The sequence below is a fragment of the Alligator sinensis genome, unplaced genomic scaffold (assembly GCF_000455745.1).
Source record: "Alligator sinensis unplaced genomic scaffold, ASM45574v1 scaffold71_1, whole genome shotgun sequence".
Classification (NCBI taxonomy): domain Eukaryota; kingdom Metazoa; phylum Chordata; order Crocodylia; family Alligatoridae; genus Alligator; species Alligator sinensis.
The window spans coordinates 3,645,979-3,663,943 of NW_005841834.1; the positions used below are offsets into that span (position 1 = coordinate 3,645,979).

At 40.6% G+C, this 17,965-nt stretch overlaps 1 protein-coding gene across 2 annotated transcripts in view; it reads right to left on the reverse strand.

The window, feature by feature from the left end:
• The window catches only part of PI15 (peptidase inhibitor 15), a 34,220-nt gene extending 19,595 nt beyond the window's left edge, over nucleotides 1-14,625 (reverse strand). For both annotated transcript variants that reach the window (XM_025200113.1, XM_025200119.1), the window contains exons 1-2: nucleotides 14,453-14,625; nucleotides 13,618-13,953 (exon numbers count right to left, since the gene is read on the reverse strand). In XM_025200113.1, the coding sequence (XP_025055898.1) occupies nucleotides 13,618-13,890 (273 nt within the window). In that variant the 5' untranslated portion in view covers nucleotides 13,891-13,953; nucleotides 14,453-14,625. The remainder of the gene's footprint in view (nucleotides 1-13,617; nucleotides 13,954-14,452) is intronic.
• Nucleotides 14,626-17,965: the final 3,340 nt, after the last annotated feature.

Genomic DNA, 17,965 nt, shown 5'->3' on the forward strand with positions numbered 1-17,965 from the left:
GGTGCTGGGGGGCTGTGGGCGCAGTCTGGGGGATGGGGAGAGGTAGGTGGGGTGTTTAAACTAAGGTGTAGCCTAGAGGGGCTATACCTTAGTGTAACATGAGTTGGGTAACACAGATCATAAATAATCCTGCCCTGAAGTGGTATAACTTTGAGCTATATAATGAGTGCTTAAAACTAGTTTCAGGTGTTAATGTTCACACCGTCCAGGTGTTAAGATCTCCAGGAGCCACACAAAATTACTATGTAACAAGGCCCTTAGACACAAACTGGCTCAGAAAGGCCTGAGCTTCTGTAGGCAGTCTACTTTCTCTTTCTCAGTAGTAAAGAAAATTAATCTACATGAAAGACAAGAAAAGATGCATAACATGACATTAATCTTGCCCAAAGAAACAGAGATAATTTAATATGAATAATTTAAACATATCTCTGCAATGTAAATTTCACAAGCAGGAAATCTTTTGTGTATAGTTCTATTCATACCTTAAATCCTAATTAAAGGTCAAAGTTTCTTCCCAAGCCTAGGCAACACAATGGACCAGTATGGCTAAGGTAGCTAGTTCCTATAGCTAATGACATGCAAAGAAGAAATGAATCTATCTTCACCTCTTGCCACCACTGGCTCCCCAAACCAAATTACCAGGTACCCATTTAAAAGATGCCTTATCCTCCCCAACATTGTACCCCTTAAAATCATAGTTTCCAGGGTTTCAACCCATTTGATCACACTTTATACATAGCTCAGTTAGCTATATCCTTTCGCACCTAGATAATATCCCTTCCCAGATAATATTGAAAACATTATGAAAGATGAAAAATTCTCCCGCACTGCTTCTTTACAGATCAGCAGGGATCCTGGCTTTCTCTATTTAAAAATCCCAAATTCTCTGATTAAAAAAATTCCAAAAAGTTCTGATTAAAAACCCCAAAATCTGTGTTCCACAATTAAAATGAAACACCACTACCTTTATAGGAATAAGTTGAACACAATATTTTATTGATATACAATAAAATCTCTGGTAAGCGACACCTTACAAGCCAGCATGCTCTGTTAACTGCCATGCCGGCTTGTAAGGAAAAGTGAAACCGAAAGTGCCCACCGTGGCACTTCCGGTTTCTCTGAGCCCGCATGGCCTGGGGCAAAGGAGTCTGTGCTGCTGAGCCCCCATGGCTCGGGGGCATAACAGGCTGCATGGGGCATGCCTCCCTGTCCCGCAGGGCCCACAGGAGAGTTGGCGATGCTGTGGGAGGGGCAGCAATGCCCCGGACATGGCGGGAGAAGTGGTGGCCTGAACAAGCAAGGACGCCTGTTCAGGCCACTCAGTTAACCAGCATATTTTGTTATCAGGCATCCCACATTCCCAGGGGATGCTGGATAACAGAGCTTTTACTATAGTTACAATTTTAAAGCAATTTGGAAACCTACCAGTGAATCAAACATTATAATAAAATACAGTCTAAATACCTCTATATTTTGGAGCTTGATTTTGGTTTTATTAATCATAGAAAATCAGCTGCTTTCTGGCTCTGAGCAGCCCTGATATGCTGGTGCTCCTCACTCCCAAGCCACATCCCCTACCACCTACCCCCAGCCCTGCTGGTGCCCCTCCCTCCTGACCCCCAGTCCCCTGTCCCCACCAGTGCCCCTCACTCCTGGTCCACAGGCCTCGCTAGCCTTGCTGGTGCCCCTCACTCTTGAGCCACTGTTCTACAGCCCTCCAGTGCATGCTTGACCATAGGGGGGAGTGCCTGACTATAGGCGATGCCATACGCAAAGTGTCAGGGGTTAATGAGGGGCACATGCCCCCCGATATTTGTGCACCTATAGTGGGGCACAGGGCTGCAGCCTGGGCTGACCAGCACCAGGCCCCCTCCACAGCCCAGTGGGCAGGACCAGAAGTGGGATGGCAGAGCAAGGCAGAGACTTGATGCTACTGCCAGCTCCTCCACCACCAGCACCAGGACTCCTGCACAAGCCATGCTGCCATGTAGTAACACTGAGCAGCCAGCAGTGTGAAGAATGACAGATGGGGGAGTGGCTGGGCTGCCTTCAACCCCTCCTGCCACAGCTCTAACCTCCTGCCATGGCCCGGCCACCACCGTCACTTCCCACCCCACCTCCCTGCCAGGACAGAGGTGTGGCTGAGCACCCAAGTGGCTGGGGGTGGGAGGAGGTGAGTCCAGAGCAGGTCCCCCCTAGCCTGTTCGTCCTTGAGCTGCACGCAGCATGGTATTACTCCATGGTGGTGTGTCTGGTGTAGGGATCCTGGAAGTAGCAGCAAGTCTCACCTCCCCACCTCACTCAGTCCTCCCATGATGGGTCCCACCCACTGGGCCATGGGGGCAGCCTGGTGCTGGTCCAACCAAAGTGAAGTCACATGCCCCATTGTGGGCACACAAATCTGGGGTGACACATCCCCCACACGTCCCCCAAACATGTTGTCTATAGTGCCTGACCCCTCCCTGGGAGTGAACACTGCAACAGGGAGCCAGCCTCCCCACCCCAACAACCCCCCCAGACAAGCCACCAGTGGCTTTGTCCTGCTCTTGCAAAGCCCTGCAGCCACACACTGCCCTGGTTGACCAGTGACCGCAGCCCCAGCTGCCAACCCTGACCCACTCCTTCCCTCACCTCGGCACAAACCACCACCACAACCTCAATTTGCCCTCCCTGCCTACCCACATATCACCTTATGTCCCTCCTCGCCCCCGCCCCCACAAGACCTACCTGCAGGCAACTGGGGGAGCTGCTGTCCACCATGCTGCCTAGGGCCATTTTGTTGGCAGCACAAATTTAGTAAAACAATCACCATTCCTTTTGCCTGCAAGCATTTTTAGCAGAGTTTAAAAATGCCTTCTCTCTTCTTGGTCATTTTTTCAATATATACTGTGTGACGAAAACATATGAGCTCACTGGAATTTATAGACAGATTTGGCAAACTTTATATATTTATTTGGGCTGTGAGATCATTTGGATTCAAGGATGTCTCTCTCTCTAAGAATAGGAATACTTTCTTCTGAATTAACACCTGTTAGAAATCTTACTGTGCATCTATTATAAATCTTACTGTCTGGGTCCAAAACCTGCTATAATACATGCAGCAGTAATTAGAGAAACTTAGATAGAAAATCTCAAAGTAGACTTTCTAAAGTAAAACATGCTATAGGAGATACTTTTGCAAGACCGTACAAGCAAACTGGTTCAAATTCATTAAGACTTAGCACAGCAATATTACCAAATACAAAATTGTACTGATTCAAATATATTTACTACATTTTTAAAAAAACACACAACATGCCTCTGGATTTATGGTAAGCATAAGTATGCAAATGACAGAAAAGAAAATTCCCAGAATAACTAGAATCAGATGGCCTAAAAATCACAAACAAACACACACATACACACCTCTGACTTGTCAGCAGATTTCAAGTAATTTTGCATATTCATGAAGCTTAGGTATGTTTTACAAAAGAATTCACATTTTTGGGTGTGTATTTGGTCCAGACCCAAAGATTTGAGGTTTGCTCACTGCCAATAAAAAAACTGTTTTCTTTCAAGCATCTGTTCCTTTTTTCTCTCTCTCTCTCATCTGTAGAACCAGGTTTCAAAGACTAAAAATAAATTAAAATGGTAGACTGTCAAATTTGATAGTATGACTTCCTCGCAAATTTGATAGTATGCTATGCCTGTATCTTTTGGAAAAGTCAAAAGGTATTCAGTAAGAGCTAAATACCTCAAAGTATCTAGTGTTTTGCTAACCTACCACAGAACACATGTTATTTGGCAAGATCTTACCCCAAAAGAGGTGTCAAAGGATGCATCAACACGTTGCCCTATGGCAACATTGTTACTGGACTATGCTTTAGTACTTCCAAAGTACAAAGTACTAAAGCACAGTGCACTAACTTTCCATACTATGCCATACACACAGCTGAGTTATTTTTAGCAGCTACTTTGTGGTAGTGGCATGCTATAACAGGGGAGTGTGCCACTACGGTGAAGTAGCTCCTGGTCACATGTAGACACCCATGGATGTTATGTCACCACAGTGTGTCGCTATGGCAATGTAGCATCATGTGTAGACATGTCCAAAGCACCCTAACTTTGTCCAGTACCATATCACACTGACAACTTGTCATGAACCTGAGGGTAGAATTGGCTTATTTGAAATATTTTCAATGAAAGTTAATGGAATTAATGGAAATGTGTTTCTTCTGGAGTTTTTCCATCTTCTTATGGAAAAAGAAGTCTAATTTTTTATTTCAGGATTTTTTATTTTTTCAATAAAAACAACAAACCTGAGAAAAATCTGATTATGGAAAATACTTATCATGTATCAAACAGCTATGCCACAAAAACAAATATCTAACTGATACAGAACGGATGATATTGGAACATCTTCCTTCTTCAAAACAAATGTAAGCCATGGGTTAGAAGCCTCACTAGATGATGATCTAGTCTGATAAAAGTTGATAAGCAAGACTGCAGATGAAGATACAGAGACCATTATTCTCATTCAAATTTAAATTGACTTTTACGCACATTTAAGGGATCCTGGGAGGGCATGTACCTATGGAGGGTGCCTAAGGTGAGAACTGCATGGCAACATCCAGTTGGAGAAAATGGTATGGTTTCCATCTCCTGCCCTGTTTGATATGTATATTTATACCATCCCGGAGAATACATTCTCCTTAGTTTTGTCTCAGATACAGAAACAGGACAAAAAATGTGGAGAGATTTAGAGGTTACTACTTTCTCCATTCATGTATGAAACCAAGTACTGTGTACTTTGGAACACGATTCTTGTGAAAAATGCCCTGTCTCTGTTTTTAGCCAAAAAGTTCAAGAGGTGCTACATTTAATAATAAAAGAATGTCTAATTCTGAAAGCCCTAGGGGGATGCCTTTCTATCAAGGCCCTGACTGGGTTTGTTTTTTGCTGGCTTAAATTCCTAGAAGGCTTTTTGCTGATACTAAATTTACATGCTGTAAATATTAATCTATGCAGACCACATTAGGATGGACACAGTAAAAGAATTATACCTAAAACAAGTGAAGGAGCTCTCACACCAGGTCAAATGTAAGCAGGCCATTCCTGACCATTTCATTGTTTAGGGAGTTCTTGAGATTTTGCACAAAAGGATAATTTCCAGGAAAAGTCCTTTTTGCCTTTCTTTCAAACTGCCCTCTTTTAATCACTATGGGTATATTTCCTGACCTTTGCCTCTGACCTACACAGTATGGCTCAATATACATGTACAGTATACAATACACAGTATAGCTTAGTATTGGCTCAGTTGTGGCCTCACTATATGCCAGTCCAGTAAGAGCAATATAAAAGCTATTGTAACTGATTGATTTTTGCTAGTAATACAACATGAGCAGGCCTTTCAGAACACAGGAAAGCAACATCTAGAGACTGTTACACTGCCCCCTGAAGCTGGCCACCAGTTCCCAGAAACCTTGGACCTGGGTATGCCAGATGTGGAGCTACTTTGTGCTTCTGCAGTGATGAAAAGCAGCCCCAACTCAAGAGAGCTTCTGGTCCCATAACTTGTCTGCCTATTACTTCATTTCAAGCCTTACTATTTATATGGGGTTTTGTGGGTCTATGTAAGTGCAATATTATTCAACAGAAAACTGATTTCCTACAACTTCTAGAACAAAGTAACAAACCACATTGTATTATTCCTGAGTAGGTACCACTGAGCTTGCTAAAAGATGCATCAATTAACATTACTGTGTCTAGTTTTCCCTCAAATTGCCTTACACATTTCCAATGAAATTACACTGAAGTGAATGTAACTATATCTGAATATCAATAATCAAAACATTGGTGTGCCTAAACTGTACAAATAGATTCAAGAAATATGATATACCGGTATATCATACAAGTGGGATAAAAGCTACAAAGAAGAAAACTATCTGCAAACATTAAATAGGTAATGATGTGAAATGGAATTGGGAAGAGTAATAAACTGAACTTCAAAAGGAAATATTTAGGTTAAATATCTGAAAATTACTTCTAAGGCTAAGGTCAATTTTTGCCGAGAGATATGACTGAGACAGCATCATTATATGCATTAAAAAGATGCTGAATAAAAAAAATATGCATTTAAAGTAGAAAAATATTCTACACAGGGTAGTCGACTGACTACATGAATTAAGTCTTATTCAAACTATTCTACGTTGCTTTTACAAGAGCTTATCCTTTAATCCTTATTCACAAGCATAGATGGTTTCTATATTGGCCTATATTCATGAGCAAAGACAAACAGTTTAAGGAATTAAATGTCTATAAATTTGAAAGTTCAAAAGAAACTAGTATATTGACACAAACAGCAGTAGTAGTTGAATAAGCTGAGTGCCAAGAAGCACATAACACACGCATTGTATTATCAGTGCCAGAACGATGGAGGACAAACTCACTTTGTCATATCATGATGAAAAAATTTCAGATACCAGCTAAGACTGTTTAATGAACTCAGAACGGCAAGTAAATATTGCTTTGATCTATCTGACCTACCAATCAATCACCCAACTTAAAAAGCACCTTCTGGAGTAACTGGAATGGCTAGGAATTTTTATGTATTTTTCTCTAGGTCTCTAGTTTTAATCCAGCTATAGTATTTGCGGCCATTAAATGGATATTTTGTGACCTCTGTAAAATGACTTTGTGAACCCAGTACAGGGTTGGTGATAGGCAGAGATCCATATCTCCAAAATCAGCCTTCTTCATCCTTCTTCTTCACCCTTCTATGGCACCCCTCTTGACAATCTCCACAAAGGGGTTTGGAAATAAATGGGCATTAAAGAATGAAGACTAATAGTGAGAGCTCCTGTGATTTTTTTCTCAGCTCATGTTCATGTGACTAATAATATTAATTTGGAATACAAGATGAATATTATTTTATTGTTTATGGCAACTCAATTTCTCTATGAATTTCCTTGTCCATCTGATCACTGGCCTCTCTGCTGAGATTAGCAAAAGGAAGGTCAAATAATGCAAACTGTGATGGCAGATTTGGTGATATGGACACTTTTTTATTGGAAACTGATCTAAGACAACTATCTCATATCACACAGGCCACTAGGAGGCCTCTGGTAGTAGTTTCTCCAGGCTTTGATTTAGGAATGGTATCTATAAATCTGTACTGCCAGTCCCCATATTGGTTATCAGTTTTACCAGCAGGGAGCTCAAATTCATGACCTCAAATTTCAATGTTCTCCACTGAATTTAAAAAGTATTTGCAATATTGTTTTACAATACTACAGAGAGTAGAGTCATGTACAGTGAACCATTTTTCAGGATAAACATTTTTAAGAGATTAATTTAAAATTATTTCAGATACAGTGGTTTGTCCCTCCACTTATAGAAGGCCAGATTTTCAGAAGCGAGGAGGGACATTTCATAGACTCATAGCTGTATAGGTCTGTAGGCGATTCCTCTGCCTTGAGACACAATCTTGTATTTAGATCAGGCCTGGCAACTATCTATTTAATTTGTTCTTTGAAAGTTTCCAGTAATATGTATTCAAAACCCTTCTAACATAGTCTTCTCCAATATTTAACTATCCATATAGTTGTAAAGTTTTTCCTAATAACTAGCTGAACTCTCACTTGTTGCAAAGTAAGCCTAATATTTTAGGTTCTGTCCTCAGGAGACATGAGAATATGAGGATGACCACACCTCACTCTCTATAGTGAACTTTTACATACTGGAAAATGGTTATCTTGTCAACTTTCAGTCTTCTCTTTTCCAAACTAAGCAAACTCAGTTCTTTCAACCTTTCTCATAGGTCATGGTTTCTAAATCTCCCATTGTTGCTGTGCTCCTGCTGTGCTAAACTCTCTTTAGTTTGTCTACCTCTCCCTTTAAGTGTGCTGTCCAAAACTGGAAACAGTGCTTCAGCTGAGACCAAGAATTACCTCCCTTGTCATATATATAGAATCCCTGTTAATATACTCCCAAATGGATTTTTATTTGCAGCATTCTCTGCATCTTTTTTTTTATAAATGTCCACTCTATTCCATTACCTATGTTACTGATAAAAATAATGAACAATACTAGACCAAGAACAGACTGCTGTGACACGCCACTTGATATGTCCTCCCACTTGGATAGCAAATCACTGTCAATTACTCTCTGAATGCTATTTTATGCTAAATTCTGTGCTCATCTACAATAATTTCATTTTGATCTTACTTCCTTAGTTAGCTTTACAGCATGAACTATATTACACACTTTTGGTGCTATGTACATGAGAAACGAATCTGCACACATGATTACCTCTATGTAAACGCAAAAGGAAACTTGCATTAACATAGGATCACAGGAATCTTGGGCTGGAAGGGTTCTCATGTGGTCATCTAGTCCAGTCTCCTGCTCAAAGCAGGATCATCCCTGACTAAACCATCCCAGCCAAGTACTTGTCCACCTTGCTCTTGAAAACTTCCAAGGATGGATAGTCCACTATATCTCTACTGGAACAAGCCTGTTCCAATGGTTGACCATCCTCTTAGTCAGGAAGTTCCTCCTAATCTTCAACCTAAATTTCCTGTGCTGCAACTTGGGGCCCATCACTGTCCCCATTACTGTCCCCTAGAAGTACAGAGAAAAGCCCATCTCCAACCTTTCTATAATCACCCTTCAAATATTTGAAAACTTAACAAATCTCTCAGTCCTCTCTTCTCCAGACTAAATATACCTAGCTCTTTCAGCCTTGCTTCATAAATCTTCCTTTCGAGGCCCCTCTTGTTGTTCTGCATTTAACAATTTAGTCTGACTGAATCTTTCTTGAAGTCTGAGGTCCAAAGCTGGATACAGTACTGCATGCAAGGCCTCACCAGTGCCAAACTGATTGGAAGACATACAAAAAACTAGAACTCTTGGTTCCAAAATGATACCTTTTATTAGACCAACTGGAAAATCACAAGAAAATTGTCCTTTTCTGGAAACTTTTGGGATCAAAGTCCCTTCATCAGAGCTGAAGATGGAAGGCTGTCCCTCTGGGTCCGTGAGAGTGTCTTTGTGAGATTTTAGACTTTCGGTTTTAAACATCATTGCAGAACAACAAAAAAGGTTTTTTACCTCCCTGCCTGCCATCTGACACCTTCAGGGAAGGAATTCTACCTGATCTACATATCAAAGAGCTACTCAGCACAGCTCACAAAAACACTTTCAGGGACTCAGAGGGGCAGCCTTCCATCTTCAGCTTCCTCTGTGCAAAAATGAAGTTTATTTCCTACCTATGGGGACTTTTTACCATCTTGTACCATCTATATTTTTCCCAGACCCTGATGAAGGGAATTGGATCCTGAAAGCTTGCAGAAAAGGACAATTTTCTTGCGATTTTCCAGTTGGTCTAATAAAAGGTATCATTTTCGAAGCAAGAGTTCTGGGTTTTTGTAGACAAGGTTCCTTGGGTGAATCTGATATCTTTTATTAGACCAACCCAAATGGTTGGAGAATAGTTATTAAGCAAGCTTTCGGGTTCAAAAACCCTTCATCAGGCTCGGGAAGCTGCAGCAGTTGGTGTGTGCTCTTCCTGGATGGAATGAAAAGTAAACAAGCCAGGGGCTGGGCTGGGGAGTCAGTTGCCAGGCAGATTATAATGTATCAAAAATCCAATGTCTATGTTTAGTCCATCATCTCTAGTATCCAGCAGGTTGATGAAATGGAGCTCATAGGCTCGTCTCTGGGATGTGTTGTGTAAATTTCCCTTGAGGATCAGGACTGAGAGATTGGAGAGAGAGTGGCCCTCCTGTGAGAAATGTGCCCCCACCGGTAATTGGGTGTTTCTGTCTTTGATGGATTTCCGGTGTGCATTCATTCTGGTGCGCAGTTGTTGTCTGGTCTCTCCTACATATCTTCCATCAGGGCATTTGGTGCACTGGATGAGGTATACTACATTCCTGGAGGTGCAGCTGTAAGATCCTGGGATGCTGATGGCTCTGTTGTGGGGTGTAGTAATAGTGGAGGTGGTGGAGATGTGGGGGCAGGTTTTGCATTTCTTGTCATGGCACAGTCTGGATCCTTTGATAGGTCATAACCAGCGGTGTGCGATTTGTGGGTGTTTTTCTTCTGTGCTGCAGCAGTTCTTCACGTGGTATCCAGGTGGCTCTTTCAAACGTGCGATCTACCTCTCTGGAGGAGTGTCCTTGCTGGGTGAAAGCCTTTTTAAGATTGGTGAGGTGGCAATCCCGGGTGTTCTCTTCAGTACAGATGCGGTGGTATCTGAGGGCTTGGCTGTATATCACTGCTTTTTTGGTGTGTTTCGGGTGATTGCTGGTTCTGTGCAGATATGTATGTTGGTCTGTGGGTTTCTTGTATACTGTGGTCTGTATTTTACCCTTCTGGATACTGATCCTTGTGTCTAAAAAGGGGATGTTGGTGCTGGAGTATTCTAAAGAAAGTCGGATGGAGGGATGGTGACTGTTGAATTTCTGGTGGAACTCAAGTAGAGATTCCAGTTTCTCACTCCAAATTATGAAGATGTCATCGATATATCGTAAGTATAGCAAGGGTTTGATGGTGCAATTCTTGAGGAAGTCTTCTTCCAGGTGGCTCATAAAAAGCTTGGCATACTGTGGGGCCATTTTAGTGCCCATAGCTGTTCCCATCATCTGGTTTTTTGTATGTCTGTCTTGTCTCAGATCAACATGGCTACCAAGTAAACCCCTGAAACTAATTAGAAGAATCATGTTCCTTGATTTGCAAGTGACATTTCTGTTAATACAATCCATCATGCCAGCTGTCATTTTTTTACAACAAGAGCGTGCAGTTGGCACATATTCAGTTTATGGTCTACTGTAACCCCCAGATCCTTCTCTACAGTAAGTACTGCAGCCTTAGACAATCATTCCCCCATGCATATTTGTGCATGCAATTAATCCATCCCAAACACAGGACTTTGCACTTGTCCTTGTTGAACCTGAGAGGGGACCTGGTGGCCATCTATAAACTTACTAGGGGGACCAGCGGGGAACAGGAGAGACCTTGTTCCCCCAAGCGCCTCCCAGAGTAACAATGAATAACAGCCAAATAACTGCCATTTGGATGCAACTAGTGGAATAGGATTCTGCCCTATGTATCAGGAGAAGTTATAAGATGCTTGGAGGTGAAAAATAAGCACGTGAGAGTGAGACAGAGAAGTATAGGTGGATGGTCAGAGCTGTAATGTTAAACCATAAGTTTTATCAGTGGAAGTGAGTGAGATACAGTAAAAAGGAACAGAGTTGGGAATTAGGTATGGTTGCTGATGAGAAGAAAAAAATGACATCAGGGAAAGATAGCAAAAGGTAATTTCACTGGGGACAAAGACAGGAAGAGAAAATGTGTTTTTCTCATTTTCTCCAAACTAGTTTTAAATGTATTACATGAAACAAAATGTTTCCTCGGTGTAATGAAACAGTCTTTCAGCTACTTCAGAGTTCTCTTGAACGTGACAGGCCTTTCCCTCTCCATTAGGTGAATAAGAAAATGATTTGGAAAAAACCATGTTCATCACTAGCTGTGCCATTTTTCAAAGGCCTTGGCATAGCACTATACATTCTGTAAAGCTCTTTCAGCAAAATACACTTTGTTAGCAGTGATAATATAGAGATCCCGTTCTGTATGTGAGAGTGCATGTCAAACACCATAACCTCTCCTAATTAAAACAGCAGCAACCCAATATGACCTATAAAACTAAAGGAGATTATGTCTTGAAATACAATCTGAACATCAAAGTTTGAATTGTAATCATTGGTTCTTGCCTAAATATGCTCTGAAAAGTACATTAGGAAGTACATCACCCATGGAGCACACCATTACCACTGTGATCTCTGCTTGCCAATAGACCTGCTCAATACTGAAAGGGATATGGCTGCATCCCCTAGAGTGCGAATACATTCTATTGTAAGCAGGGCAGCAAACGTTGTCAAAAACAGTTTCTCAAGACCAAGATCATCACTCTACCACTCCAAAACTGAGCCACTGCAGAAGTCTAGCAATGTTTAGTTGATGCCCTAGAAGATACACGAAGTGTGATTTTTTCCCAATTAAAAATAAATAAATACATTTGATGAATGGAATCATCCTCCTCCTTATTCCTTTTTTAAATGTCTTTACTTTCATATAAAACCCTTGGATATATGAAAATACTTTGGCAATGTCTTTAGAAATGAGTTTCTACTGGTTGCATTGTAGGAAATTACATGGCACATTTCCAAAAGACATCAGCCCAACAATGGTGACATGAGACTGACCTTCTTCCAAACATCATAGCTAAGTTTATTTATTCAGAGTCAAAAGAACCCATCAACCATGGAATTCTTTAATGAAAGTGATGATTGAGCTTGACTTTTGACCTTTTTATTTTTTCTGCCTCTGACCTTTCCACTAAACTAAACGTCAAGGCTAGTATGCATCACCGCTACAGGTCTTGACCTGAAAGCTTCTGAGCACCCTCAGCTGTCTGGGTTGCTCATGGGACATACTCAGCCGACTGCATGATCAAGTGCAGATTTAGGTAACATCTGTGACAGAGAGATGTCCAAATTGTTTGTCATCAGCAACTAAAGAGGAGGATGAGTTGCTACTACATCATCCCTCCTTTGCTTATCATGTGCGTTGTATCAGGTTTCTTCAACTTGTTAACCATCTGTTGTCATGCTTTATACCCCTGTGACTTTAAATGAATATTATGTTGCAAATACAGAATGTGATGACCCTTTAAAAACAATGTGAAAGCATTGTCTAGTAGAAAAAAGTATTTTTCTTTAGCCAGCCTATTTTTAACATTAGAGCATTTAAGTATGCATGCACAGACTATTGAAACATATTGCAAATACATTGCCTTAGCTGTTATCTCTATGACAACATATTAAATCCAAATGAATGAAAAACTAGTGAGTTAGATATATACACTGAAGGGACAGATACTTCAGAGACAGAATTTGCCTATAAAGAGAAAAACATACCTACCACAAGAACAACGTCATGCACACTAATTTCTATGTAACTTCAACATATGTAGAGAAACATTTTAAGCAGGTACTGAACCTGATTAAGAACAAACCTGCTAGTTAGATATTAAATATGTACATAGAATGAATAGACAATGATGTGACAAATCACTCCATTGCTTGAATTTGCTTTGCAAGCATGCAGAAAAGATTAGCAGCCTCAACAGGATATGTATTATTAAGCATTGGGCTTTCAGTGTTCAGTAATTCTGTAATGCAACTATTAATAATCAGGATCCTAGATGCATGGTTTATTATTCTAATTACTAAACAGCAATTGTTTCTCTCTCTCACACCCATAAACAGTTAACTCACACAAATACCCTCATTAACTTCAGTTGCATTGATGCCATTGGGACTGCTCTTGAAAGTAAATGCTCAGCAGGGTAAGGGGTTCATAATTTAACCCTTAGGTCTTATTTATTATTTATTGTAATGTTCACCTTAAAAAAAAGAAAGTCATGCATAGATTAACAATCATCAGCCTATCACATTACAAAATGTTGGCTTGCCTTAAGAAGATAAAATCATGGATTTATAGCTTCTTATGTATTCCAGCACATCTAAAGAAAAGATATTTCACCCTTAGAAGTAAACAAAGTCAACTTACCATATACTCCATGTTTGAAGCAGGTGGGAAGACTTTACCTCGAACTTGATTGTGATAATCAAGAATGGCAATCATGTCATTCTGTGAAATGTATCGCTTCCTCCTGGCTTTGGGGATTTTTCCAGAGTCCAAATGAGCTGCCAACCCTGCTTCAGTGTCAGTGAAATTATTGTTTGACAAGAATAGGTCAGTGGAATTGGGTAATACTATTGCACTTGTTTGACAGAGAATGGAAAATAAAAAAGTGTAACTGATTGCAGAGATTACAGTCATTTTGGGGTCAGGGAAGGAAGACAGGCCAGAGTTGTTCTGCTTTAAATCAGGAGAGCAGCAGATCTGCAGAAGTAAAAATGTCAGAAGATGTGATTCTCTACATCTTTGTAGCAAAATGATTTTTTTTTCTTGATGCCAAATTATCATTATGATCATAATGTGTCAGCTCACTCAGACAAACAGTCTAGAGCTATTCCTTTAGAACATAATATGATCTTACTAACATTGTGGCTATGCTCAAATGAAGTTCCACCTTATCATGAATGCCATTATCACAGGTATCCTCTTTACACACTGACTGTACACACAGAAGCAGTTTGTGCTGGGGAGACTACAAGGAATCTCACAGACTGTTATGTACTGGAAATGAAAATCACATTCCAGAGTATACCTTTTACTATTTGCATTAATATCTCCTAGGCAAACTGGTAGTCAAAGTATATTAAATGCAGTAAAGCAGGGCATCTTAGTAATGACATTCAAATTCCTCCTTACTCCAGTAAAATGTGATGAACATTGGAAAAAATGCATGCACACAAACTTATTGAGCTGAATTGCTTACCTCTGTATAATAGCAAAAATGAATACAGTATATTGTTCTCGCACTCTGACAGCTTGTTCCTATGTAGTGTTGTGAACCCTTGTAAGGAGGAGTGTCTCTTATTGCAAACCCTCAAAGAACAAAACTCTGCTAGTTTTGAAGCTGCTGACTACTAAAGCTGCTAACAGCTTTTATATGTTATAGACTGTGTGATCCAAAACAGGCAGTCTTTCAAAGGCTATCAGCCTAGCCAAAATGAGAGGGGAGGAGATTTTCAGAGGACATACACAGTGATTGGGTGGCATCTTTTTAATGTAGGTGGTTAGAATAGTCTGCCACACCCACAGCTCCTATACTACAAAGACGCGAAGGCAAGCCTCTTTTTCTCAATACTTCCTACCTTATTTCTGACAGTTTTTTCCCACTGCCATTTGATAAACTTTATCTTGGTTTCTTAATGTTGTTTTACTGTGAACATGATATCCATCTATTTATTGTTTAAAAACTAAGTCACAACCAATGCAATTTAGTTTGGCAATTTTTAAGCTTAAGATAATGAAGCTGGTAACTCAGACAACATACAACGTAGCTTGCCAAGTCAGTGCTCAGTATAGTCCAAAGGAATGCATTCAAAGAGTGAACTAAACACTGAACTGAGTGAACTGAACTATATCAGTGGGATTATAGGGCATGCAAGCAACATATCACAACAGAGAAGTGTTTAGTTCATTCATTGTTGAGTACAACAGATGTTCAGAGCACCGCACACACTCTGTTGCTCATGCTTGCTCTTGCTCACTCTCTCCCATTCCTCATACTTACACGTGTGCACACTCACATGTGTTTATGCACACACTACCCTTATTGATCCTTGCTTTGGAATGTAACTAGCAAATGTGTCAGTTACCTGAACTTCTGCCTGTGAGAAACTACAGAAGCAGCATGACAGAGAGGGAAAAAGAGCCAGGAAAACATCTGTTTTAGATTTACTTGCATATATTTGGAATTATTTAAGCACAGAATGGTTCAGCCACTCATACAGTAAAGCTGAGGGCATAACACTGAGGTTATAAAGAATGTAACAGCAGCAGCGGCAGCTAGTGGCCAGCATCCAGCAGTTGCATATACAGGGACTAAGGATTGGAGCCTATACAATGTTGGGTTGATCAAATGCCAGGAACAGGAGACCTGGTACAATTTGTAAAATGAGGCCCCCTCAAAAATGCAATAAAATTATTTTGTGAGTCATAAAAAAGATGGGGAATGGGAACGGTCACAAAAGGGAACCTTTTCATTTGTTTACACACCAAACATTAGATTTTGTTCAATTTGCTAGTGCACTGGTTTTCAGAACTGTGGCTGGAGAAGCACTGCAGGAATTTACACCCTTAAGGGAAGGTGGTTCAGTGGTTAGAACAGGGAAAAAAAAAGCCAAGACTTATGCTCTCCTCTTGGCTTTGCCACTAGCTACCTGTGTGGCCTAAACCAACTCATTCAATCTTTCTGTGCAATCTGTACTATACTATAATAGTCTTTTACAGACATGGTGTAAGGATTAAATAATTAAGACTTGGCAATATGCTTTGAGTTGCAAGGTATATATAAGTTGAAGATATTATTATGATATTATTATACATGCCAATGTTGTCCAATACTGGTGCCTACATTGTATCCACAAATATTTATATAAATGACAAAACAAACAAGTCTGAACACAGGAATGAGCAGCTATAGATACTGAGTAATTTGTTCCCCACCCTGCCCCATGTACATAGAGGGCATATTTGCTTATATTAACATAAAGAAAATATTATTTCATTCTCTGAATATAATGTGAGAAATTTAGTGCTGGTTTGGATGTATTTATTTCTTAGATTTAATTGTGACCCTTCCCACAAAGTCTCAGCAAAGCTTACAATAAAAGTGGAAAAGACTTCAAATCATAGAGAAGCAGGGCTAGAAGGGACCTCCAAAGGTCATCTAGTTCAACCCCCTGCCTGAGGAAGGATCATCCCTATCCATAGTTTCATAGTTTCATATATAATCTTCAAGATTGTCCCTACCTCTGGTAGGTGAGATATCCCGGTCCCTGTTCAGGAAAACAGAGGCAAAGAAACTGTTAAAAATATCAGCTATCCAAATAATCCAAATCATCCCATTATCTAACTAATTAGCAAAACTACACAGTCAACCATGACACAGTCACAAGACATAATACCCTAACCTGCTACAGGTAAAGCAGGGAGACCATGAGAGCCAATATCCTGTTGCTGTAAAGATTGTTAAAATATGCTTAAAAGATCCATGGAAAAGGGCTGCATGTCCTGCTACAAAAGAAGGCAAAAACCCTCCCACCATCCACTCCAATTGGGCCATGGCGTAAAATTCCTTTTTGACCCCAAATATGATGATCAGCCTGAACCTGAGCAGAGGGGCAAGACCCTCTAGCCAGGAACCTCCTGGGTTAAGTACCAGAAGGATCACTGGCACACCCCATTTAAAATCCCAAGGCTTGGCTGCAAAAAACACCCAATGCTTCTGAGGTGTACTTGGTAGCCACGTTGGTCTGAGACAAAAAGAAATGTAATACTCTAAAACTCTTGGTTCAGAGGTATCCTCTCTGAACCAAGAGTTTTAGAGTTTTGCATTTCCAATGCTTCTGAGGAAGACTTACAAAACCCTCTGATATGTAGCCGCAGAAGGGGGAAAATTTTCCTCCCAGCCCCATATGGCAACCAGAAAATCCCAGAAGCCTGGGTAGTACCCATATGGAATATAACCATAGCTTCTGCTAGATCATCCCTGACCAATGCCTGTCCAACCCATTCTTGAATAATGTGTCCAACAATAGAGAGTCCACAGTTTTCCTAGACAGGCTATTCCATTCCCACACTATTCTAACAATGAAAACGTTTTTCCTGATATCTAGTCTAAACCTACTTTGCTGCAACTTCAAGGAATTGGTCCATATCCTACTCTTTACAGCAAGAAAGAAACATTTTGCGGGGGGGGCGTTCAGTCATCTTTATGGCAGGTCTGAAGACTGCTATCATGTCCTCTCTTAAGCACCTTTTCTACAAGTTAAACATGCCCATTTCTTTCAACCTCTCCTTGTACGACTTGCCTTCTAAGCCCTTTATCATTTTGCAGCCCTGCTCTGGACCTCTCTAACTTCTTCGTGTCCTTTTTAAAATGTGGAGCCCAACACTGCACACAATACTCTAGACCAGATCAGACCCAACCAGTGCTAAGTAGACAGGCATTATCACCTCCCATGTCTTGTTCCTAATGCTTCTAATGATGCATCTCAAAACCTCTTTTTGTTCAGCTGTGTCACACTGGAGACTCATATTGAGTCTGTGATCTATCAAGTGTCCCAGATGCTCCTCCGTATTGTTACCAGCCATTTTGTATTTGTATTTTTGATTATGTCTCCAAAGGTGTAACACCTAGCATTTGTCAGCACTGAGCTCCATCCTGTTAGCTTCAGCCAGACTTTCCAATCCGTCAAGATCCTTCTGAACTGCATTCCTG